Raw genomic sequence first — 13,481 nt, 5'->3', positions numbered from 1 at the left:
TCGTCTACGCGTTTTATCGATACGCTTCTCTTTACAATTTTTCATCTATTTATTAATGGATTTGATGATAACCTCGACGATAAACGATGTGACGTGAAAAAGAAAGATAAAAAAAGCATAGAATATTCTTAGCTATGGTATGTATCGTATGATGATCGTCCAATCGAATCATTTTTACATCTCGTATAACCTTAATTACGATATTATAGGATAGAGATCATCGTGAAACAATCAACTGATCTCTTGTTTGTAACGAAGCATAGATCTTCTATAGATTCTATGTCTAACAATAACGAAAGAACGACAAGAGGAGCCAATTTGTTAATAGGCTATGATTCATACAAAAAATATCTTGTTTTCGATGTTTGAAACATATTCAAAACGCATATTCGTCAAACATATTCATGTTTGATTTTTTAAATTTCAAATATTCCATCGATAATACAGAATCATACACGTTTTCGTTCTGTCATATTTCAATATTTTAATAGTCGGTAAATTACCAGCGGTTCGGTTAAAAAGAAACTCTTACAATTTTATCTTACGAAAGATGCAAAAATATGAATTTGAATATATGTTTCCTTAGCGGGTGCTTCAGATGGCAGCACTGTAACGATTATTGAAATCCGATTGGTTTGAACATATATCGACAATGAGTATAAAGCGCGCGAAAAAGTGACGACGTATTGAGCGATCGTTCCTTAAATATATATCTTTAAATTTTACTTTTTCTATAATTCCACTATTCAATTCGGATGGAAAAATGTAGCGTAATTGTAACGTCTTATATTACAGAATAATGACGTAATTCAGCATCCATACAATGGCTTACAACAAATCAATCACGAGCGTAACCTCTAAAAGGAAAAAAGGTATTTGATATCTATTGAATTTTTATCGATAGCATAGATCATATCTTTTTACCAAACTATAATGAAAAATCATTGGAATTATAAAGCATCGTTCCATTTTTCAGAATACACGGCGGAAGTAAGCAAAATTGTAGCGAGCGAATCGAGAATCCAAGAGAGAAGATCAACACAAATTTTACAATCGACGCTTAGGGTAAGTCATTCGATTTTTCATTTTCACCGCGCAAAATGATCCCGAGCGAATCTTATAAAGGAGAGATTTGTAGCGTATATATCGATGATCGCACGCATACATCATGATCGTTCCCGAACGATTAATTGCAAAAGAAAAAAAAACAAGAAAGGAAATCAAAAATTATTAGACGATAACTTTGACGAAGAAAGTGCAAGCGTAAAAGTTTTACGCGCTAATTGATTATCGCGGCGTAGGTGATATTAAGAAGAGACAAAAGAAAAAAAAGAAAAGAAGAAGACTTTAAATACATTACGTCACGACAGGAGGATCATCTAAATTAAACTAAAACCGTGGAGCACAGCGTTAGATAGAAAATATCTGGTTCGATGCCAAAGTTTCTTGCCGAGGAAGAAGCACAAGAACCCACCGGCAGCGCCATTCCAATTACTCCCGCGATGCATCGGCACATTTCTTTTTTATTTATTTATTTATTTTTTTTTTTTTTGAACGGTTTCTCCGATTTATAGAAAGAACGTTCGTAGAAATGCATCTTTCAGATAAGTGTGATTGATTGTATATTGTACAACAAAACTGTTTAATTTCAACAACTGCAAAATCGTCGAGATAACATATTATAGATCGTAGATCTTCGATCGTGTTTATGAATGTGGGAAACGGTCAGACCGCTAGAAGAAGAAATGTCGTTCTGTATTATTCTTTAGGTTTGGCTGGACGTCAAAAACTTAAAGTTCGTGCCAGTAATCCTTCCTCGCGTGTCAGAAAATTTGTGAAGAAACGAAGAAAGTACGACGTCTTTAACCATGTCTGAGCTTTCAATGTCGCAGTTATATTGAATTTTCGGTTACTCTTGACCCAACTTAAAAATTTTCAAAGTTATTTTAGAATTCTTCGCTGCCGAAGGCTGATCTTTTTTGCAGTATTACTTCTTTCTTTTTTTTTTTTTCATTTAACTTCATCGTTCAGGTCATTCAATTAGAATATGAAGAATATTAGCATGATTCACGATAGATCGATCGATAACTGTATGGATGAAAGTAAAAGATGGATGTGCCAATGATTCGAGGATCTCAGAACTCGCGATAGAAAGAAAATAAATTACATTGTCGTGCTAACATATTGAACTCATCCGGACGGAGATCACTGAGTTTGGCAACACGTCAAATCTACGTATCGCCGGACTCTTTCGATGTGCCAATACCACCCATAGAGCTGTTCAAGAAGCAACTTAAAGTCAACGCAATGCAAGTAAATCATCTTGATTTACCGTTGAATGATGAAAAGGTCTGCTATTTGATGATTCGCTTTCGCGTTGCGTGATTTCGTTTGTTATATATCTACGTTTTTTCTGAATACAAATTTATCAAAGAATTATCAGACGAATAATGTGCTGTCATTTTCCCGACTCTCTCTCTCTCTCTCTCTCTCTCTCTCTCTCTCTCTCTCTCTCTCTCTCTCTCATGCCGTATAAATTGTCCTTTCGATCAGCTAAACATTTTAACCACCATATAACGTTATTTAGTAACTTATGTCAGATATAAATTATAGAAACCGCAATCCAGTTAAGAATCTTAATAAATCAGAATTAACCTTGGCTATCGTGATAAATCAAAACGAACGATCGTGCTACAAAACATTCTCGGTACTCTTTCATAACAAATTTGCATACTCTATAAAGTATTTTCGATATACCGTGATCGAGATATACAATACACTGTATATTGCAATGTTTCGCACTCTAAAGTTTATCACCCATGTCTTCGGTATGCCAACAATGCGTCGCGAATTTATTTGAAACCCATCTAACTAACAAAGCGAAACAAAACGGTTGTTTTACGATCAAGAAATTATACCAATAATGTTTTACTTGAGATTACAATGGAAAAGTGTGAAATTCATTCGTCTTTATAGGCATCATTAATTATTACACGGTGAATATGACAATAAAATATTAAAATCATCATAAAGGATTAAGTTTCGATCGACAGAGATATTCCAATTGTGTGCATCGATATTTTTTCGATATTTAATGTATCCAATGTTAAGCGTATTTTTATGTCAACGTACATACATTCTCGTCAAGTGGAATTGGAGTTATTTTATATGAAATAATGACGCAACGTTCCTAAATACAGAAAAGGGGCACACGTTAGTTTCAATGCACGTGGGTATAACGACTGAGAGGCTGAAAATATCCTAACATCAATATTGTCCTTATTTCTAAAATGTTTACGAAACAACGATCGAATAATATAAAGTAGTCGTGAAAATCTCAAAGAATGGAACGAACCGTATCTTTGTTCGTGTAATCGTCTTTAACTATATACAGTTTTGGAGTGAAACATCATCAATGATCGATTCGATGTTTTGGGAAATTGTAGGGATTTCGGGAAAATCGGAATCTTTGATTGCAAAAGAGCAAGGTAACACGTCGAGATAGGAGTTCGCTTAATCTCCTCGTCGGCGAATAACGGGAGAAGGAGAAGAGACCGAGATGCGATACGAAAAGGCCGACTCTCGTATAACTCCGTTCTGAAGTTGTATTGGAGAAGTGTAAGAAGGGTAGCTATTTCTGGTCGTGGGGAGCCGAGAGTCTCGTCGCGCAAACGGCTCTTTAGCCACTTCTCGTACATCGAGTAGTAGTCTGGCGTTCGCCGCGAATCGTAATACGCTTATTCCGAAGTAACGGAGACTGTGCGGAAAGGCCGCGAACTTTGTGCCGTTGATCCTTCGACGGATAGCCCAAAGAAACAAGAGCACGATCAGAGAGAGAGAGAGAGAGAGAGAGAGAGAGAGAGAGAGAGAGAGAGAGAGAGAGAGAGAAAGAGAGAGGGGTGGGAGGGAGGGAGGGAGGAAGAGAGAGAGAGAGAGAGAGAGGGATAGAAAAAGAAAAGCTTTCCATTTTCAAAAGAGACAACCCGTGAATTTTATTCACAATTTTATCAAAGATAAACGTTTGACGTTCGCGCGCGAACCGCAAAGATTTTTTTCGATCGAACCAAAATCGAACTATTTAACGAATACGAAAGATCTTCTTGCTCTTTTCTTTCGACTCGAAGCAACTTCGAGATATTCTTTTGTTCTCGTTTAAAACCTTTTTTTCTTTCTTTCTTTGCTTCTTAACGACGACGAGTAAATCAAATTGTCAGGATAAAGTATCAGGATAAAGAGATTATTGTCCTCTTTGTGTCTACCGTGATCCTATGATTTTCTTCGATCATTTCGAATTATTTTCTCGCCGCGCCGTTCCAAGGAAAGGCCTTTTGACAGAGAGAGATAGAGAGCGAGAGAGAGGGAGAGCCACGTAGAGAGAAAGAGAGAGGGAAAGAGTGCAGTGCACTGGCGTGAAAATAGACGGACGACGGGGGTGTTGCTTCGTGAGGTTCGGTAAAAGTGACGAGCAAATGCTTCCATCGCTGTCCATTACTATTGGAAGACGAGAAAAAGGAAATGGTCGTTATTATTAAATCTAAACGTTTGACTATTCGATATCGAAGATGATGCGACACAATGTTGATTAAATGGTGTTTGACAAATACACAATAAATTCATTGAGGGAATACTTGTCGTTAAATTTATTCGGTACAATTTCGCCGATCTAAATCTAAAGATTGACCAGAGTGAGAGGAGGAGCTAGAGGAGAAAGTGAAAATACAGGCCGAAGATATAAAAATTTGGGCGTGGAGAAAATCGAGAGAAAGATCTTTTTTATGCACAATTAACGCCATGAAAAAAGAATTTCTTCCTCTCGTATGGAAATGAAAGAATTGGCCGTCTATCAAGGAGAGAGAGAGAAAGAGAGAGAGACGAAGGCGAGAACATCGACGGAATCCTCATAGGCATTTCGCACAAGTAAAAATAAACTCAAAGCGCGACGCTTCACTTTCGTGTGGCAAACTTGGCGAAATTTTCTTTCCTTCTTTTTCTCCTTTCTACCCCTCTCTATCTTCGTTTTTTCTTTTAACGAGCTCGTACGAATATAAAGCCGAAAAAAAAAGACGGAGAAGTTGTAGCAGAACGAGCGAGTGGGACGAAAGAAAATTAACGATAAAAATAATCAGCAGAAGACAGTACGAGATCATTCACCAGACTGTATTCCTACACACACAGTTGGAAGAAGTAACTTCTTTCTTTTCCCTTACTTTCTCTCTCTCTCTCTCTCTCTCTCTCCCTCCCTCCCTCTCTTCAACGTAGCAAAAAGGAAAGAGTCCAAGAAAAACAAGAGAAGCAATAAAAGTCGTGGCAAAGAAAACTCAGAGAGATCTAATTCGGAGATTCGAAAAAGTTGGACTTCAAGGTGGCAGAGTCGTTATGGATCTTTCAAGAAGGCATGATCGATCGATCGATCTTATCAAAGAGCCTACGTCAAGAAATACCAAAAACGAACGTCGAAAGAGGATCATCGAGATTAGAATCAATGCGTGATTGATGATATCGCGCGAGTAACGTAAAGAAGAAAAAAAGAGAAAGTTGGAGAGGTGGTCGTAGAAGGAGGTGAAGAGAAATGTCCTTTTGTAGGATCACGGGGAGGAGCAGGGGCCTTCCCAAGCCAAATTATTTCCCCTTGCTTCCTCCTATCAGTCCAGCCGATGCTAAACGCTTCTGTCGTATCACCGGTAAATCTTACGGCCTTCCGACTCATCATTACATTCCAGTACTTCTCGGCGTACATTCGCACGACAAGTCTAAATGTAAGATTACGAATGCCGCCGGATTTGGTCCTCATCATTATACCGCTGGCCTGATACTTGGCGAGAAAAAGAAGCACGTTGTTTTGAAAGATTATCGTTACGTGTTTCCGATTCTCGAAGGAGAAAATGACCAACAAAAAGCTCTGAGAGATCTTTTAAGGACGAAGAAGCCGTCGGTAGAGGAGGAAGATCACAAATTCGTTTACACGGTCGAAGAACGAAGATGCAGTTTAGTTTTTCCGGCCAGATTGGAGGCGGCTGTACGAGATGGGGATGTTAAGGACGTTATGCTCTCTCGAGACTGCGATACAGTTCTCTTGAGACTGAAGCAAGGGAAAAATGTATCCGTCGATTTTAAGAACTTGAAGGATTTCGAGAATCTTTACGACGGTCTTGGACCAAGTGAAGAAGTCCTGAAGGAACGCGAGAGATTAGAGGCTGAAGCCAGAAAACGCAAGAGAAAGAGACAGGCGGGTCTTAGTTATGCGAAGAAGATCTTTGAGGAAAAAGAAAAGGCTGCGGAGGAAGAGGAACTTCAAAAAACGAAGCATCTCAGATTGAGAAGCGTTAAGGAGGAGGAAGTTCAGGAGAAAGAGATTGAGAACTGGAAACGAATCGACTTGGAAGGTGCAAGGTTAAGGGGTTGCAATATAATTGCCACGACAAATCTATTGAAGGATTCGTTCGACGCTTTCCCAGAATCTTTGGATTTGAGCACGTTTCAAAGAGATACGATCTCGTCGAAGGATGTACCGTTAACGAATAAATTGCCTATTCCAATTAAGATAGAACCCCATACGTTTGATCAGAGTACCGAATTATCGAGTTCTTCGCCGATTTCCGAACACACCGGCGGTTTCGAGGCTATCTCGATGGTGAAACCACTAACACCTTTGAGAATAAAATCCGAACCTGCTCTAGAATCTGCCCTCAAGAATATTTCGGTTAACGACTTGAAAGGAACCTCCAATGTAAATGCCAAGTTCACGGAAGCTGGCGAGACGGCACTCGAACGTCTTCCCAGAGTCGAGGAAATTCCTGCTTTAGTGGAAAAAATCAAGAGCGGAGAAAAGACTACGATGCACAAAGTGAAAGGTCTAAAGTTGGATATCAAAAGTGCTCAAAGATTCGTCGCTGGTCAAACAGTGGAGACGCCGATAGGTCCCATTTTTGTTCCAGGGCAAACTTTGGAAACGCCTCAAGGCCCCGTATTCGTTCCCGGTTTCACGGTGAATACACCGGATGGACCACTTTTAATTCCTGGTCAAATCGTGAAAGTTAAGGAACAGAATGGCACAGAGACACCATCGTTCGTCGCTGGACAAACTTTGGCAACGAGTAAACAGGGCGTGCAATTTATTCAGGGACAAACGTTTCACAACAGAGATGGAAGTAGATTCGTGCAAGGTCAAACTGTACTGACCGACGAAGGGCCAAAGTTTGTGGCCGGTCAAATAGCTGATAACGGAAACTTCGTTCCTGGACAAAACATTCTCACTTCGGATGGTTTGAAGTTTGTTCCTGGGCAAACTATCACGGATCATCAAGGAGAACAAATTTTTGTACCCGGAGAAAGCGTTAAAACTAGCGACGACTGGGAATTCGTACCAGGGCAGTGTATTCAATCTCCTAAAGGGGAAACAAAGTTCGTACCTGGTCAGACGGTGGTAACATCGCAAGGTGGTCATTTCGTTCCTGGGCAATTTGTTAAGGAAGACTCTGGAGAGGGACACTTTGTGCCTGGAGTTATCAAAGAGTCTCATGAGAATGGTCTTCAATTCGTACCGGGCATGACGTTAGACACACCAAAAGGAACAAAATTCGTCGAGGGACATATTTTGAAAACACCAGAAGGGAAAATATTTGTTCCTGGACAAACAATACTTACCGAGGAAGGATTTCAATTTGCCGCTGCTAGTAAATTTGACGAGGTTGTACTAGCGGAAGCAGGACCAGTAGGCATACCGATAGACTCGAAGACAGCTAACGCGAGTTCGATGTTCAATCAGAAAGAAATTTTCGGTCATATGGTTCAAACGGATATAGGTGTCGAATTTATACCGGAAGGCTCGAGAAACTTACCAACGGGAAAAAGAATCGTCCCGGGGCAATTGGTACGCGGTGGAAAAGACGAACCACGATTCGTACCTGGTGTTATGACGGAGGAAGGTTTTCTTCCTGGTCAGATAGTAATGACGGAAAAGGGGGAACAATTCGTGCCAGGTCAGGTGATCGATACAAGCGGCGGGCCAAAGTTCGTCCCGGGACAAATGGTTGAGACGCGTACAGGACAAAAATTCGTTCCCGGGCAGACCGTCGAAACGGCCGACGGGCCAAGATTCGTGCCTGGTCAAATCGTTGATACGAAGGTTGGACCAACCTTTATACCTGGCCAAGTGATCTCCACGGAAGACGAGGGTTCTCGTTTCGTGCCTGGGCAGGTCGTTGACACTCCGGACGGACCTCGTTTTGTCCCAGGACGGGTCGTAGAATCGGGAGAGTCTGGTATCACTTTTGTATCGGGTCAAATCGTACAAACGGAGGAAGGTCCGCGTTTCGTAGCACCAGATCTGACCGATACGCCGGAAGGCGAAGTGGAATTTTCCGTTCAAGGATTCGAGGTTACTCCGGAGGAATTGCGTCTTCTCAGGCCAAATCATTTGCATTACAATCCGTATACCTTGTATCACGGAGAAAGTAGCATAGACGCTAGGATGTTGCGACAATTATCAGAAGCTGGCTTGTCGATTGGTAGAAAGGTACTTGCAAATTTACCCGCGGTAGACGTGGACGTCGATCCAAAGGCTGTAGCTTTAGAGCAAGCCCTGGTAATGGCAGAGAAGCTTGGATTGCACGGCAATGCGGCCGTAAAAATGGCCCAGGTAGTTTCTACCGTGGCACAGCTGGCGAGAAACATCGCGCAACAGCAAGAACGAGACGGCAATCGATCGGACGTGAAAGGCTTGACGAATGGTATCAAATCGCCGATCACGATTAATGGTGTCAAGGACAAAACGACGAACGGCGAGAAAGAAAATACGAGGGATGATTGGCTACGAGATGCAATTAAAACAGCGATGGCGTCTGCAGTTTTAGCGCTATCCGGTACGTCCGACGATAACGAAAATGTGAAACAAGACTTGGTTTATTCGTCGATTACCGAGGCGTTCAATGTGTTGTTACGTCAGAAAGACGAGAGCATGGAACGATCGGTGGACATGGTCCTTCGAATTCTCCTGATTCCGCAAAATCGTAGTGAACTTTGCCAAAGTACTATGTTGGAATTGATGGACGACACGAAAAATAATAAAGTGGATATATTGAAATCTACGATAATAGGTCAGACGTTGAAAGACGACGTCGTACTCGAGAGATTGTCCATGGTTCTCGAAGAAGAACATGGGACGGATTTGATCGTACCAGCGTTCAGAACGGTATCGAAAAATGATCCGGAATTGGTTTCGCGAGTTCTTCAAAAAGTATCCGAAGAAGTGGCGAGCGTAGCAACGGAGAAAGAGGCTGCCGAGACGGTGCACAAAGCGATAGTCCAAGCTGTCCGAGAATCGAGCGAATTACGGGTGAAAGAATTGTTGAACGACGAGGGTAACAACGTGCGGGAAATGCTACTTCAAGCCGTGGGATTGGCTCGTGCTCTTGGAATGTCCAGCACGGCTAGTAGCCTTTTAGCCGTGATCAGCGATGATAAATCTACTCGTGCTTTGGCCAATGACAGGGTCACCTTGGACGTGTTAAAGAGATTGACGATTATGAGAAAGTTAGCCGAGGAGAGGCCACCTTTCATGAACGCTCTCGGACAGCTCTGCAGCGATCCGGAATTGGCCAGAACGGATCCACGCCTTAGAACTCTCGTTAGGGAAAGTGCAGCACTAATGATAGTTCCGGAAGAAGCTCCGTTGCAATCGTCGGTCGACGTACCAACGGCGTTGCTTCACGCTGACAACAGTTTAGCCATGGAGGAATTCCTTATGAGAAGAAGTCATAAACCAACGTCGATCTTTATGATACTGAAGCAAGGCTTGCAGGCCGTTGTACCTAGGGAGGCCTCGAGATCGGTCTTAACCGGAGAAGTAGCGTACACTGTTCTCGACGAAGACGGTATTCATCATTTCGAGCCGTTACACGTATTCTCGGCTCTCAGATTAAATCGGCCAACCGCCCATCGTTTTTCCATGTACTGTTGCCCCGTCGCCAGGGAAGAAGATATCGATGCTGAAATGACGTCCACGTTCACCGGAACAATCTCGATAACTAGTAGTCTCGAAGGCTCCGCTAATGGACTCTGTCAGAAGCAAGATAACGTTCCCGTTGCTCTGTCAAGATCCGATAGGTCTTTCGGTATTTCGGGTAGTAGGGAAAATACGCCTAGCTTCAAGAGATTAAGCAGTATCTGTCAGGAGAATGTTAGCGAACGGGTAACTTGACATGACATTTCTTCTGAATAATTTTCACTGACAGCTATGAAATAATACAATTTTCAATAATACTTTTATCCCCGTTGCATTCTCTTTCCCATTTAAAAAAAAATACTTCGAAATTCTATTCGTTCGACAATTACGGTACAAGTTAATATATACTTTTGTTCCAGAAACCATTGGACAATTACATCGTCGTAAAGGATTATACGAATGAGACCGATGGCTTTACGGTGAACATAGGTGATATCGTGGAAGCTTTCGAATACGCTGATCATGCAAAGTAAGTCAATTTTTTTTTTTTCTTTCAATATGCATGCAAAAAGATGTAACAGTGCCAGTGATTGTACTAGATCGATATTTTTTAATCCATTTCGACACTTTACTCGATAACAACGTGTACGACTAAACAAAATTTGCTATGAAAGATGAAAAAAAAAAGAAAAATGTAACAAGTGGAATTATTGCCGCATACTTAATCGCTTGGATCGCCTCTGCTGAAACGTCAAGGTGCAAATTTGCTTCGACATAAAAAAAAAAAAAAAAAGAACGAATTAACCAAAATGAAAAACAAAAATAAAATATAATAAATCGAAATCGAGCCAAGGTGGCTCTATGACCGACCGATTGACGATGTTGTAGGAAAATGAAAATGGATCCAGAATTGGAAATTGGTGAAATCTACGGTATATTGGACAATTCGGCCGCAAGACACAAGCTGTCCATTCGACCTCGTCGAAAGTATACTGATCCGCGAGCACGAAGTATTACAAGGTCGAACTCGGACAGTAGCCTCCAAAGGTAAGGCTAACAAAAAAAAAACCCTTAGAATAATTAATAACGTAACGACGAGTTAAAAAAAAAAAAAAAAGAAAAATATCAAGACAGAGTTAAATGCAGGAGGTATCGTTCATCGAACTCTCCGTTACACGAGCCAAGGGCGCGTCATCGTTAAAATTCTGTCGACGAATTGAATTCTAGTCTAGACAGCTGCGTTTTGTTAATAGACGCCTCTTGTTCGATTACATCATTCTTTGTTTTATGAATGCATCCACTCTTCCTAATTTTCTACGAATCTTCTTGAATAATTGGAGAATAAGCAAAAGGAAGGATAAGTCTGGAAAGTATAGTAAATTTGTGTAAAGTAATGCGAGAAATAAAAATATGTATTATGTTAAAAGCAATCTTCATATTTATCGATCTGATAGCTTATATGATCGTTCCTAAAAGTGCAATCACAAAGGAAATCTACGACGATCGAAGCGAAAGCAACTACGTGGACAGTGAATTCACGGCAAATTTACGACTAATCCACGGTGAATTTAAGCGCTACATGAATTGCCAATCGAATCTCGAAAGGACGACGCGAGTGTTGCTCGATCAAAATAGTAACTGTTATGCACAGAAACGACAGGTGCATACGACGAACGTTTCATTTCAGGTCAATGAACTCTTATAGCAGCATCATACGAACGATAAATTTCAAGTTGCATGAAATTTCGATAATTTTCAAGATACAACAACTGAAGGATTTGAATTGTAAGATAAACGAAGATAACTATAAAAGGAGAGACGATCGAGAATAGATCATTGGCGTTGCTTAAAAACAGTCAAATTATACAAACTTCCTCTTCCTTTTCACAAAGATATATTCAGTAAGGTTGATTTATAACGACGTTAATGAAGACTATCCATTTATAAATGTCTAAACCAATAATATCTTGAGGAGTATCTTTTCGTAATCGGCGTAACGCCAAAAACGAGCGAAAATCGATCTTCCTATCTGTGATAAAAATTTATCGGGAAAAGGATTATTATGTAAAGTTGCGATTATCGAACGATACAAGAAATTGACAGACTTTTAAACTTGCTCTTTCGTCGCATTTATCTTTGCGTAATTAAAAAAAGAAGAGAGAGAGAGAGAGAGAGAGAAAGGATTTATTATAAATTTATGAAAAAACTCTCATGTTAAAATGCAGTTAAAATATTAATAAAAAATACTGCATCGGAAGAACGCTTTTTGTCTTTAGATGAATATTAGCTAATACGAAAATATGTCTATCCGATAATAGGATTATCCAAGACGATGAACATTCCTTATCTATTAAAAGATAATTGCGAGAAGCAATTAAATTAATGGTTGAAGTCAATTGCGCAGGAAATTCGTTGCACAATATTTGAGACGCAGGAGTTCGGGATATTAGCTCGCCAAAAAGAAGTGACTCCGCGCAAGGATAAATATCGGCCAGTTCTGAAAATAAATTAGGGTAAAGGTGAGGTTCAAACCTAAAATGTCGTCTGTGATTCTGGCAGCGTTGACGTTCAATGAGCTGCGAACCATTTACTACGGATCTACGTGGAAATATATGACTGTTCTAAAGAAAACTATATTTCGACGATTAGAAACGAGAATTAAATACTTGCCAAGACGAAATTAAGTTCTTCCGATTGTTTTACAATTGTAAATGAATGTTTATTAAGAAGCGTTTGTGTTTACATCAGAAAAATCAATTTCTTATGTTTTTTTTTCCTTTTTTTTTTCATTTTTTTTCTTTTTCTTTTTTTTTTTTTTTCTTTTTTTTTTTTTCTTTATCGAATTTCGAATGTTTTGTTCGACAAGTATTACCTGTGTAAGAATATGTAGAGCTCTTCGAACTTATACTATTTTGAGTAATGTCTTTAATCGAACTTCTTGGAATTGCATCTAACGACAGCGAGAATAGATGCAAGCGAATGCTTGCTTCTCTTTCCATCAAAATTACAAAGTATAGATAGATACTCGAATGCGTGGGATTCGGCGGATTATATTTTTATCTTGTGACTAACGCGTCGCACTTTCTCACCGTCGGGAATCATCGTTCATTCAGCCGAAGGAAAAAATTTGCCGAACGTTTAATTTAATTTCAGATAAGATTGGTTTTATTTCGAGTACATTTATTTCTTCCATGACATCCATAAATTTTGACCCTTTTTTAATTTATCGAATGACGCATGTACATACGTTTATATATCGATGGTATCTTTATTTTCAGTGATAATAATGCATAAATATCATTTGTGTGAAACGTGATATATATATATATATATTTTTTTTTTTTTTTTTTTTTTTTTTTTTTTTTTTCTTTTTTCAGAGTGTACGTTCGTACAGCCGATGGAAGAGAAGGATGGCTACCAATGTCCATTCTAATGCAAACTACCCTCAGCGAAGAAAGTTCCGCCATGGCTGGTCATCATCGACCAGAAGACTCTCATTATCGAAGAGAGTACGTCCCTTTATTATTATATTTTTCCC

General features: G+C 39.9%; 1 protein-coding gene across 7 annotated transcripts in view; it reads left to right on the top strand.

Annotated features, from left to right (window-relative positions):
- Window positions 1-5,332: 5,332 nt before the first annotated feature.
- The window catches only part of LOC124951884 (obscurin), a 29,946-nt gene continuing 21,797 nt past the window's right edge, over window positions 5,333-13,481 (top strand). For 2 of the 7 annotated variants that reach the window (XM_047500907.1, XM_047500905.1), the window contains exons 1-4: window positions 5,333-10,189; window positions 10,363-10,472; window positions 10,832-10,990; window positions 13,321-13,452. In XM_047500907.1, the coding sequence (XP_047356863.1) occupies window positions 5,570-10,189; window positions 10,363-10,472; window positions 10,832-10,990; window positions 13,321-13,452 (5,021 nt within the window). In that variant the 5' untranslated portion in view covers window positions 5,333-5,569. The remainder of the gene's footprint in view (window positions 10,190-10,362; window positions 10,473-10,831; window positions 10,991-13,320; window positions 13,453-13,481) is intronic. The other 5 variants (XM_047500911.1, XM_047500909.1, XM_047500910.1 and 2 more) reach the window with 5 other exon arrangements.

This window comes from Vespa velutina, chromosome 9 (assembly GCF_912470025.1).
Source record: "Vespa velutina chromosome 9, iVesVel2.1, whole genome shotgun sequence".
Classification (NCBI taxonomy): domain Eukaryota; kingdom Metazoa; phylum Arthropoda; class Insecta; order Hymenoptera; family Vespidae; genus Vespa; species Vespa velutina.
Note: the sequence above shows the minus strand (reverse complement) of the source record. Positions and strands in the feature narration are given on the sequence as shown.